The sequence below is a fragment of the Mesoplodon mirus genome, assembly GCF_964341445.2.
Source record: "Mesoplodon mirus genome assembly, chromosome: 9".
Lineage (NCBI taxonomy): Eukaryota > Metazoa > Chordata > Mammalia > Artiodactyla > Ziphiidae > Mesoplodon > Mesoplodon mirus.
Window position 1 is genome coordinate 69,010,589 of NC_138985.1, and position 12,817 is coordinate 69,023,405.

General features: G+C 37.5%; 1 protein-coding gene across 2 annotated transcripts; it reads right to left on the reverse strand.

Annotated features, from left to right (window-relative positions):
* Positions 1-2,434: 2,434 nt before the first annotated feature.
* FKBP14 (FKBP prolyl isomerase 14) lies at positions 2,435-12,626 on the reverse strand. Of its 2 annotated transcripts, none has more exons than XM_082632931.1 (4): positions 12,261-12,626; positions 9,333-9,484; positions 5,976-6,103; positions 2,435-3,605 (listed from the first exon to the last, which is right to left on the reverse strand). In XM_082632931.1, exons 1-4 carry the CDS (start codon positions 12,455-12,457, stop codon positions 3,447-3,449), a joined length of 636 nt encoding a protein of 211 aa, XP_082489057.1. In that variant the 5' UTR covers positions 12,458-12,626; the 3' UTR covers positions 2,435-3,446. The 2 variants fall into 2 exon arrangements, with proteins under 2 accessions (XP_082489057.1, XP_082489058.1); XM_082632932.1 differs by lacking the exon at positions 2,435-3,605 and adding an exon at positions 3,615-5,685.
* Positions 12,627-12,817: the final 191 nt, after the last annotated feature.

Consider the following 12,817-nt stretch of genomic DNA (forward strand, 5'->3'; position numbering starts at 1 on the left):
AAGAAATAGAAGTACTATAATTTTAATGTTTCCAAATGGGCATATTAATTTATATTCATGATTGACATTTTAGATTTCAATTCAAACTAAGTGGGTAAGAAACAAAACCAAAACAAAACAAAACTCTTACGTCCAAGTGTTTTGCATCTCTGGAAAATAGGTCCCTTGTTATTTTTTCCCAGAGTTATTATTATAATGACAATTTGCTTTTGTTTTTTAATTGAAGTATAGATTTAGAATATTGTGTTAGTTTCAGGCGTACAGCTAAGTGATTTAGTTATACATATATATATTTTCTGATTCTTTATTTTTCATTATAGGGTTATTACAAGATAGTGAATATAGTTCCCTGTGCTATACAGTAAATCCTTGTTTATCTGTTTTATATGTAGTGGTGTGTATCTGTTAATCCCATACTCCTAATTTATCCCTCCGTGCCTTCCCCTTTGGTAACCACAAGTTTGTTTTCTATGTCTGTGAGGCTGTTTCTGTTTTGTATGTAGATTCATTCTTATTATATTTTAGATTCCACATATAAATGATATCATATAATATTTGTCTTTCTCTGTCTCAGTATGATAATCTCTAGGTTCATTCAGACAATTTGCTTTTTTAACAAGAGGTGAGAAGATGTTATTTTTTCCCATAACATTTCACCAAGTTCCTTCTTCTTTTGTAGTTTCCAAACAACACTGGGAAATCACCCAGATCCTCAATTCAGTGGAGAGACAGCATACTGATATCTAAATAGCATTACAGGTATAAGCAATATCGTATATCAAATAAGATCAGAGGTACAAATTCATTTCCACAAGGAAAGATTCAAATGGCTAGTCACCCATCTGAATCAGAAATCATTGTTTCCTGTTATTTTTATGGCAACCCAGAATTTCACTTAATTACATAAGGTATTTTATAGCACTAATTTACTCAGTAGGCATTAATCGTCATAATGTCCACCTGTGACACACAATAAACTCCTAAACTAAAACAATAATAATTACCACCAAAACAAAGCAAAACACCACATACACTTCTCCACTACCAAAAAATTCACCATTAACTATTGCCCTCAATGTTCAAGGTTTGGTGCTTATTTCAAAACAATTTAAACCACATCACAGCTTTCCTTACAAATATATCTAAACAGAGTGAATAACCAGTGACACATTCAAAATGTCACCATACCCCTCTCCTCTCATTACCTGTCCATTTTCCTCACTTAATTTCAACATAAAACCTAGAGTAACAGTTAAGAAAATCACTAAAGCTGCTGAGGAAATTGAGGCCTGAAGAATTTTTCACAAAACCAATTATTTCCCAAATAAACTTTATTTTGAAAAGAATACCAGAACAGAGTTGTATAAATTTAAATATGACACATCTTAGCATTATTACTGAGTCAAATCATATACAAGTGAAGTCACAGTTCATGTCTGATTATTCTTACGAATGAAAAGGTGCAAAGATGCAGCTAAACTAAAAAGGCAGGTAACATAAAAACAACCATAACCTATTATATATTGTCATTTCATACTTGTGTCTAACTATTTAGGTGGGAATTGATCCAAATTCACACAAGATAAAGAAATACGCTACCTGAATAACCAAAATTCTTTTTACTTTACTTGCTCTACCACAGATAGCATCATCAGTAATGTTTATACAAAATAGCACCCTAGGACAAGCTACTTTCTTTCCCCCAATAATACAGACCAAAGCTTTCTGTATTGTGGCTTATAACACCTTCAGGTTGAGGAAAACAGCAGTGACAACTTAAGACTTTTCTAAATATAGGTGATTTCATCAGACAAAGGTGTTATTTATGTTCTTCTCAAGAACTTTATGTTTTAGTGATGAAAATGTCAATATATAATTGGTGAAAGTAGTCTATATATGATGTAGTAATTGTTCATAAGTATTAAAAAAAAAAAAACTAGAGGTAAACAGGAATGAAAGGACTAAGACACACACCTGGACCCTCTCACCCCTAGGTTTTTTGAGGCAATTCAGTGTTCACCCCAAGATTATTCAATGAAACCAGAGCCATTTCTGGATCATGGGAATTCAAAAGCACCATAAACAGCCAGTTAACTATCTTCAAAGGATAAGGACCCAAAGACAAAAAACAGAGTTGACTACTAGGAGAGCAAACTGAAGAGAGAATTAGGCCCAATGAATTCAAAGAAAATTTTTACTTTTTCAATAGTAGAGGGCAGTAGAGACATACTTAATTTGGGGACTGAAATCTGGTTCTATAAGTTAGTTGTTGACCTTGGGCACAACAGTCAGTCTCTCTTAATGACAATTCCCTCATCTATAAAATAGATACATTAAGATCTACCCTATTTTCTCCATAGGCTTCAGACTAATGAGAATCAGACAATGATGCACTTGAGATCACTTTGTAAACTTAAAAAGGATTCTTCTTAGCAAATGGATATTTGGGCACTTTTTTAAAGTATTAAGGAAAAATTCCAATTTAAGATAAAATTATAAAATCATCAACTTTTTGATCCAGGATAGACCTGTATTCAATAGTAGCTACTGTGAGTCTGCCTCATTTTTTTGATGAGGCAGAAATAGGAAAATTTTTATTGTATTACTCATTTCTCTTATAAGACAATGTTACTATAGTATAATACATTAGTTATAGACTTTGTTAATTAAAGAACCAGGAAGGGTGATCTTCCAGCCTTAAAAAGTAAACACTGACTCAATACAACTCTACAATACTTTGACACATTTTATTATGAAGAAATAAACACATAAATAATTTGTTCTATTAATCACAATAGGTCATTCATCACTAGGAACCCAACCTTATGTAGCTTAAATCCCAGGCAGAATATTTCACTGTAAACATATTTATAAATTATTAACTTTACTCATTTCAGCTTTGCACATCTCCTCAGTAAAGCAGTAACTCTTAAACATAGGGCTCAACAACCATTTTCCCCTTGTCCTCAAGCAGAGACTCAAAGGCACTTACAGACACACTGTTTCATTACAACATGAAAATAATAAGCCTTGGGCTATTGCAAAAGGCTTTTCAAATATCAGCATCTAACTTGGAGAAAATAGAGGGAAGAAGAAACAGAGGGTGCTGATTTGTGCTATAACCTGATCTTATGTTGGGCACGCACCCAGTGGCAATATTTTAAAATTACAAGTAAGCAAGTAAAACATAAGGCTTCATATGTAAAAGTGGAAAATGATCCAGAAGTCTTCTATTCAAAGACAAATCAATTTTTTCTTCCTAATAACCTACCAGAAAGAAATGGGTACTTAGAAGCCCTAAGGGGTTCTTCTAATAATATTCAGAAAAATATATAAAAATAAAAACCAAAGCATGAACAGAACATAGTTAACAAATAAGACTTTCTTTCAAGATGGTTACCCTCTCTTTTAAGAATGGATGCTATATAAAATGGGCAGACATGTGTCTATAATTCATCATGTTTATATGTAAATTCTCTGGCAGATATAAATCCATCTTTGTCTTCATCTTCTTTATCAAAAATATCCTCCACCAAAACATCATGATGACTTTCATTCACCACTGCACCATGCTTTTCAAACTCCTTCTTTAAATACACTTTAACCTACAAAATAATGGGTCACATTAATAATTCTAATTCATAGGACACCCACATCGAGCCAATCAATATCACAGACTGGACGGGTAGTGCAATTAGTTACATATAACAACTACTAAACAACTACCTTATGATATATTTCTAATGATAGTAAAGGAATTATAAGGAATTTTTCCCCTTAAAAGCTGTTGCTATAGTGCTACAGTAGAGACACAAAATTTTGCTCAGAGGCAAAGATATGGCTTATATCATGGGAAAAACACACAGTGAAAGCATATTACGTGTTCTTAATCCAAGTCTAAATAAAGCCAAGCATTTGAAAGACTGCTATCTTTCAATCCACCGATTATCCACATCTTATTTTCTAAGAAGGGTCAGAATTCCAGATATTTCTCTTAAAATCAGATTAAATGATGGCCTTTTTAAATTTTAAGTAGGCGTCTGGGAATAGTACCTGCTGTGGACTGGCTGTAATCACGCCACATGACCTTCCGATCTCAGAAGTTAAAGCAAAATCCAGCCTGATGGGTATTTAAGACTAAAAGTTTCCATTTTTATACAGATATTTAAATATATAAACAAAATATTGCCCCCAATTACCTACTAGATTCACCATAATGCAATTCAACCTATATTTTCATTTTGAATCATATCCCTATTATTCCTCTGTTAGATCAGCACTTTCAAATCTTCTCTCCTCCCCCTACCACCAACATGCAAACATATAGTGTATGTTTATTTTTAAGATTAAGGGGATTTAATGCAGTTGTTAAAAAGCAGGGGGGGCAGTAACAATGAAACTCTATGGACTAATGTAGAACATGTCTCCAGGGTATATTGTGTGAATAAAGTGAGGTGTCAAACAGTATATGTATAGTATGCTACTTCTTGTGTAAGCAAGGGGGAAGTAAGAATATATATTCATGCTTGCTAGTATTTGCATAAAGAAACACTGGAAGGGTTTGTTAGAAACTAGTAAAACTGGATATGAAGGGGGAGGTCACATGGTAGAAGAGGATGTGGGTGGGAGAATGACTTCTTAATAAATCTTTTTATATTGAATTGATTTTTTTGAACCATGTGAATGTTTTTTATTCAAGATTTTTTTAATGAAAAGGAATTCAAATTTATCTTGGATAGAAAAAAGTCCATGACTGATAACACTCTGAGGTGTTATGAATTTAGTAGCTGTGGATCATGACTCTGCGGTTTATAACAACATGTCTTAAGACTTAATCATTGGGACTTCCCTGGTGGCGCACTGGATAAGAATTCGCCTGCCAGTGCAGGGCACACAGGTTCAATCCCCAGTCTGGGAAGATCCCGCATGCTGCGGAGCAACTATGCCCCGTATGCCACCACTACTAAACCTGCGCTCTAGAGCTCACGAGCCACAACTACTGAAGCCCACGTGCTTAGAGCCCGTGCTCCACAACAAGGGAAGCCACTGCAATGAGAAGCCCACGCACCGCAACGAAGAGTAGCCCCCCTCACTGCAACTAGAGAAAGCCCGCGTGCAGCAACAAAGACCCAACACAGCCAAAAATAAATAAATTTATATTAAAAAAAAGACAATCATTTCCTAGCCATTAGAATGAAATTGGTTAAAGCATAAAAAGGGACTTGATTTCTGACCAGCCAAGCAAGAATGGAGAATACAGGTAGACAAAAAACATAAGGCTAGATATCTACCTCCACTTCTTTCCCCACAGAAGCCAGACTAAGACAGGTATGTGTAGCAACAGCTGCAAACACCTAAATAAATTATAGAGAGAAGTCTTCTTCCTTTCTCCTTACTCAACACCAGGACCCTGTGCGGGCTAGGAAAGGTCTCCTACTGTGGAAAATCCAGACTGGGGTCTCCTAACCTGAGCAAAACTGAGCATGTGATCGGCTTGCTGATGCTAACTGCTAGAAAATCACTATGCAACTCATTTAACAGCCAGTCTAAAGTTTTAAACAGAAACTGTCCACGTGAGATACTTTGCAGGACATCTACGTTTCTTATATCGTAGCTCCAAAACGGGAATTGTCTTGGCAAAACAGATCTTCAAAAACTCAGGGCGAGAGCAAGATACACTGAACCCTAAGCATTAAGGAGAAAAAAAGCAAAAGAATGAAAAGTCTCAATATATTTCTTTCCAAAACAATGATTTCCTATTAAAAAAAAAAGTCAATTTTCAAAGCATCAGTGTTTAAGAAAACTTATAAATAACATGTTACACAAAAATAAATTTTATTTTAAAATATATTTCTTAAAAAGTGAGCTAAAAGAAAGGAAGGGAGGGAGGGAGGGAGGAAGGGAGGAAAAAAGGAAGAGGGGGAGAGAAGGAAAGAGAGAAAGGAAGAAAGGAAGAAAGAAAAAGGAAGGATCACCTCATCTTTAGAGAGTTTCCAGTCATCATTAAGATCCATTTCTTGGAATGATTCATGGGATCTTGGTCCATTTCGAATCTCTAGGAGATCGATGTTGAATATCAGTGTACTCTCTGGGGGAATTTTACCTGACATGAAGAGGGAGAGGGGTTAATTTTATTAAAAAGATCCCAAAGTTTTGATGATAGAAAACTTGTGGTACTGAACAAAATACTGTTTTAATTGAATTAGATAAAGAGCCTTTCTAAGATTGTCCCATATATAGAAATTACTTATAGTTTATTCAAACAAAGTAAATAAGGAACAATCCAAACTATTAGATCAAAAACAATGTGTTTTTGGCTTTGCAATTAAAAATTGTTTTGCACACACACACAGATATGCCTCATGGTCTGAGTATTAAATTTCAAATATAATTAAGAGGTTACATATTATATGTCAAGAATGACTTAATGGGCTTTAGATAATTAAGAGTTAATTATAGTACAAATGATTTACTAACTTTTGGGTCAAAAAGTCCTGGCCTAGAAATACATATAGTACTGCCATTTCCACCACTGGGAGGCAGTATATAACTGAATGAGCTCTGGTTTCACACTGGGATTGAGGCTCACATCTGCCCCTCTTTAAGCCTCAGTTTTCTCATCTGGAAGCAAATTTAACACATGTTGATGAAGTTCCATGGGAGGGGAGACATTAAAGCAAATTTCTGAGAAGGGAGATAAAAATCTTTTAAAGTGAAAAGAGCTTTGTTAAAGCCCCAGGGACTTTAAAAAAAACCAAACCCGAACCAAAACAAACAAAAAACTTCTGGGAAACATGGACAATTTTTTTTCAACGTGTTTCTTTATAACTATATTTAACATACAGGTCCGGGTAAACATTACAAATATTTCTCAGTGCCCCACCCCCTCATCCCATTAAAGAGCATCTGTAAGCACCAAAAGAACAAAACTTACACTGTGTGCCGAAGCTTACCATTCCAGATCTAGACAGAGAAGGGCATGCACTAGAGGTCATCGATAAAACTGGTATCTTTCCAAAAGGAGGCATGCAAACATGGTACTAAAAAACTACAAAATTAGTGTTTAAATACGTATTAGCAGAATTAGTTTCATGTTATTCTGTTTGAAGGAAATGACTCAGATTCAGATCTCTACTCGTTATAAAATAAAATCAAGTCAAATAGAGTATGGAGAAAGAGAAATGGACTAATACTATATACATAAATATTAAAGGTGAGACAAAGATACAGGAAAGTGAAAGAAATGTTTAAACATCAGAGAAACATTTTCTAGATACTTCTCTAAAAGGATCATTATTAAAATAAGAATTGAATTTTGTTAGTAAATCCTATTCTATGCATAAGATTTACATAGCAAGATCCATTTAGAATATGTAATACTTCACATATGACACCTATTTTCTTCTCAGTACACTGGGGCTAGGAAATCATAATCCCCACCTTGTAAATGGTTAAGCTTGGACTTCAGGATGCTGTGAAGTCTGTATTTCTACTACGTCAGAGTGGTTTTCTGTCTAGTTCTGATGACTTCTTAAAATTTTTTTTCTTTCTCATTATATAATGTGTGCCCATTGTAGAGAATGTGGAAGAGACAGAACCAGAAATAAAAATAACTCCCAGAACCACTGTCCATTATTGACATTATTTATTTCCTTGTGATTCACTTTGTATGTGTATATATTTTTTCCTAATACTTACTATCATAATATATATATCTTCATTTTCTACCTTTATAAATATAACATTACATCATACATATTTTAGATGTAATTTTTAAAATCTTTAAAATGCCATTTAGAAATAACCGGGCTGGGCTTCCCTGGTGGCACAGTGGTTGAGAGTCAGCCCGCCGATGCAGGGGACATGGGTTCATGCCCCGGTCCGGGAAGATCCCACATGCCGCGGAGCGGCTAGGCCCGTGAGCCATGGCTGCTGAGCCTGCGTGTCAGGAGCCTGTGCTCTGCAACGGGAGAGGCCACAACAGTGAGAGGCCCGCGTACCTCAAAAAAATAAATAAATAAAAAGAAATAACTGGGCCATATTTTATTTAGATACACCCTTTTCATTATACACTTAAGTTGGTTCCAGTCTTTTTGCTATTAGAAATAACAAGTGATGCACATCCCTGTTTATGAACCTTTCTCCCAATACCAAACTATTCCCTTAGGTAAGATTCTAATAAAGGAATTACAGGATACATGCATGTAAACATCTTCAGGCTTCTTGTAAATAGCCCTTTGGAAAACTGCATGGGTTCCCACCTAAGCAACAGGTGTTATTGGCTGCCCTAGAACAACTAGCCCACTTGCTTCTGCTTTATTAAACTCATTTCACGTCACTCCATTATTCATTTAAATAAATTATCAAAAACTTTATAAAACAACTTTAAAACAAAGATGAGGGCTTCCCTGGTAGCGCAGTGGTTGAGAGTCCGCCTGCTGATGCAGGGGACACGGGTTCGTGCCCCGGTCTGGGAAGACCCCACATGCCGTGGAGCGGCTGGGCCCGTGAGCCATGGCCGCTGAGCCTGCGCGTCCGGAGCCTGTGCTCCGCAACGGGAGAGGCCACAACAGTGAGAGGCCCGCGTACCGCAAAAAACAAACAAACAAACAAAAAACAAAGATGAAAATTAACTCCCATAAGACCTCTGTCGTGGGAGACTTCATTTGTGAGTCACACACAGCCCACATCTAAAACTGCATTTAATGCCTAAATAATCTATATTTCAAATGTTTGACTCATCAAAACAATTATGTTGAGTAGTCTTTGCATTGTGAAAACAAATTGGTAAGTTTCAACTGGGGAGGATAAAAAAGTCTTAGAGATGGATAGTGGCGACGCTGGCACAACAATGTGAATGTACTTAATGCCACTGAACTGTACACTTAAAAATGGTTAAAATGGTAAACATCATGTTATGGAAATAATACCACCATTAAAAAAAACCCACCAGGGGCTTCCCTGGCGGTCTAGTGGTTAAGACTCTGTGCTTCCACTGCAGAGGGCATGGGTTCAGTCCCTGGTTGGGGAACTAAGATCCCACATGTCAGGTGGTGCGGCCAAAAACAAACAAACAAAACCCGCCATATTGGTGAGCAATATTAATAATAGAGTTGAGATTTCAGACCGTTTTTCCTTATTAGCTCAGTTGACCATTTACATATTATGGCCTTAATTGGCCATTTCAAATGCTAATCAAGGCAATTATATTTTCCTAAGATATACAAGTCCTCTATTTACTTCTAGAAAAAAATACATAGTAGTTAGTAACTTCTATCCCTAATCCAGAGAAGAATTCTAATGCTGTAGTAAAACTGTAGAATTGTTATTACCTTTTCCTTCTTTTCCATAGCCCAAGGCAGGAGGAATGATGAGCTTTCTCTTCTCTCCTACACACATTCCCTGCAAGCCCTGGTCCCAACCTTTGAGAGCCTCCAGGATGCCCAGGGTAAACCAAATAGGCTGACCATTGTTATGTTTGTGACTACAATAGAAAAGAAAACACATTAGAACTCCTTAGTAACTTTATCGTTATTTTTTTGTTGCTGTGGTGTAACATTTCCACCCATGACTGATTAATTTTATTAGTTTGGAAATTAATGAAAATAGCACACATGCACATGTCAAACTCTATAGTAATTCATTTCACTTCCCACCTTTCTTGATGCAAATTTCACATAGCTGAATTTGCTAGAGCTGGCAGAGGGAATAATAATAAAAACAACTCAGCATTTACTGTATACAGGTATTATCCTAAATGCTTTGCTTCTTTTAAGTCTAACAATGATAATATAAGTACCATTATTACCCCCATTGTACAGAGGAGTGTGCCAGTATCTGACCCAGCTCCAAAGTTCAAAGTCTTAATCACAAAATGATGCTGTCCCAGGAAGACCACTAGAATGCAGAAAAGGGATAAAATCATGGAAAATGGATGAGTTTGGGAAGGAGAATGAGAAGCTAAGAATTTACTGCCAATGCTCACGGGTCCATGCGCACATGCACAGTGGAGTCAGGAGTGCAGTGTCTTATATCCTGCCTACAACCTTTCCTGATGTATAGCCTGCTGATGGCTCTGATAGGTGCAAGAGGCTGCTCTTCAACCCTGAATCCCCACTCAGACCCTGGCCTAGTTCTCTCCCCAGGCGTTTACTGTGGGGCTATGCAAAGAAGTCTGGAGGAGTGGCCCCTCAAGGACTGGGGAAGAAGGAAATGGTCAAGATATCCTGGCTTATGAGTTGGAGAGAGGCCAGCCTAAGAAAACCAACCTGCTGAGCTACTGGAGGGGCTTGTGGGCTGAGTAGTATCTGAGCCCCAGTTAGTTCCCTCTTAGTGCAATAAGGAAAGTGTTCTATTCAAGGATATCTTGTAGTTGAGAAACGGAAGTCACTCTTCTAGGCTTCACAGGTACCATGGTTACTAAATCTAGGTAAAGGCCATCACTTCTTTTCCTTAATTTCCCCCATGATCAAAGTAGCAAAATGGGAACCATAGAAAATAGGGGAAGGCTAGAAAAGAATAAAGAAAGAAGAAATAATCTACCACCCAGCGCTGCCAACAGTTTTGGCACATTTCTTGTCATGGTAAAGGACTTAGGCTATTTACCACATAGGCTACAGGTCTCGAAATAATGAACATGCTTTATAAACTGATCATTTGATGGTACTTTATAATACTGAGAGTTAGCAGGTTTTGGCCATTTACATGGAGGCTGCATGACAATATTCCCCTCTTCAGGTACTAAAACTTTAGTAGCAAAGTGCTAAATAATGTCAAGCGGTTACCACCAGGGTCCACACAGACTTTTGGTTCTGAGACCTGAAAGAAAGCAGGCTGGGTCTAAAACAGATCAGACTAAAAATAAAAAATGTAATTGGAAGTTTCAAATGCAAATCATAATATTGTTTAATGTCCACTGTGGCACCAGCCTTGTTGATAAAAAAGATAGGGCTGTTGAGAATTCTATGGCATGCCCTCATCTTGGAACTTTTTGCAAAGGCTAACGGAGTTCAGAGAAGAGTGCCACTGACTTCAAAACCTCATGACACACCAGATCGGAATGCCCAGTAAAGGCAGTTTATCAGAAAACGAGGTCAGGAAGGGCCACGAGGCTTCACTGCTTTAGTTCACGCCATTCCCCCTACCTGGGATGTCCTCCCGTCCTCATTCTCCACCAAGAAACCTCCACCCATCTTTCAAGGCCCATCTCAATTATGATCCCTGGGAAGTCGTTCTCTTTCCCCATCTCTCAGAGCATGATTATGTCCAGAGTCCGTTATGCTTTGTGAGCACTTTGAACATTCCGTACTTTACATCATGAGTTGTCTTCCTCCCCTCTGTAGACCGTGTTTTTCTAGAGGAGAAGAACCCACTCGTAGTCATCTTTGCATCCCCAGGGCCTGACTCATTAAGGATTTGATTGATGAATAGATGAATGAATGGATGAGGATGGAGAGAAGCCAGATTTTAAAAATCTCCCTAGTGTCAAACAAAGGGCCTAACATAAAGAAATGTCCAGTAAATACTTTGGAATGGAATTGGAGAATCAATGCCTAATTGGAAATCATTACACTTGTAAAAGTTTTCCATGTTGCAATTTCTTTCTTTATAAAACAGAAATAGTAATAGTGTAACCACCTGAAAATCCTTCACTGTAGGTATTGAATTAATCTTCCGTAACCACACCCACACCCATCAATGAAGTCTTTGAATTTCTAGAAAGAAACAAATAATGAAACAAATCGTGGTCCTGTGACTTGACCGAAGTGGCATCTCTCAGAAAGTTAGGTCAATGGACTAGCATTAACATAACCTACAATAAGCAAATAAATGATTGTATATTCTGCTCATGAAGTTGCTATGAAAAGTTTAAGTAAATTTCACCTACACCAAAATAAAAATGGAATTGAGTTAGTTTCCCTCAGGAACAAAGTTTGAGAAATGAGAATTCCTTTAAGGCTTTTCTACTTATTGCCTAATTATACACCTAGATATTTCTACAGCATTTCAGAAATTCTAGTTCTAATTTTTATAATTAAAAAAATTACTGCTTTATCCTGACCACATGTTTCCAATCAGACCTTCAAAGGCCTTGTTATATACGATTGGCTTTAAACAATTTCCTTTCCCCAAACTAAGAAATTAGATATTTCAGTTTTTTTCAAGAGGGATAAAGCTGGTACACGCCACTGTTCCTGCCCAAGAGCTGGCATATGTGGGTGGGTTCTTTACTATTTTACCTGCAGGGTATAATTACTCACGTGGAGTGAAATAAGGAGCCGTCCTTTTCTAAGTAGCCTTCATAGTGGACCAACATCAAATCCCCTCCTTTGGTCTTGCGATGGCAGATAAACGGCTTCTGGAGCACTTCAATCTTCACTTCTGGTTCAGGGATCAGAGCCCCACTCAAAGAAGTGACTAAAAGCGTCAGGACCGCGTTCCACAAGAAAAGCCTCATGTTACCAGGGCGGGAAACAAGTTGCTACAAAAACACAAAAAGGGCCCCTCGACCTCATAGAGTTAAGGATGTAGTTGAAGACTTAAAGACAACAGCCTCTGGCAAGTTCATGACTCCCCCTTCCTAGCAGACGTGGCACATTCACCACCGACAACTTTCCCACTCACTAAGAACTCACCTCTAAAGAGTTAAACCCAAACCCGGCCCTTGACTGGCTCTTACAACACTGCCCCCTGGAAAGCGCGAGCTCCCGTTGGCTTGCGGTGCTGTCCCTCAGGAGCCTCTCAAGCCAATGACTCTACAACAATGTAATTTACCACCCGGCCGAGCAGAGCGGTAGCCCAGAGGCGAACCACCCGG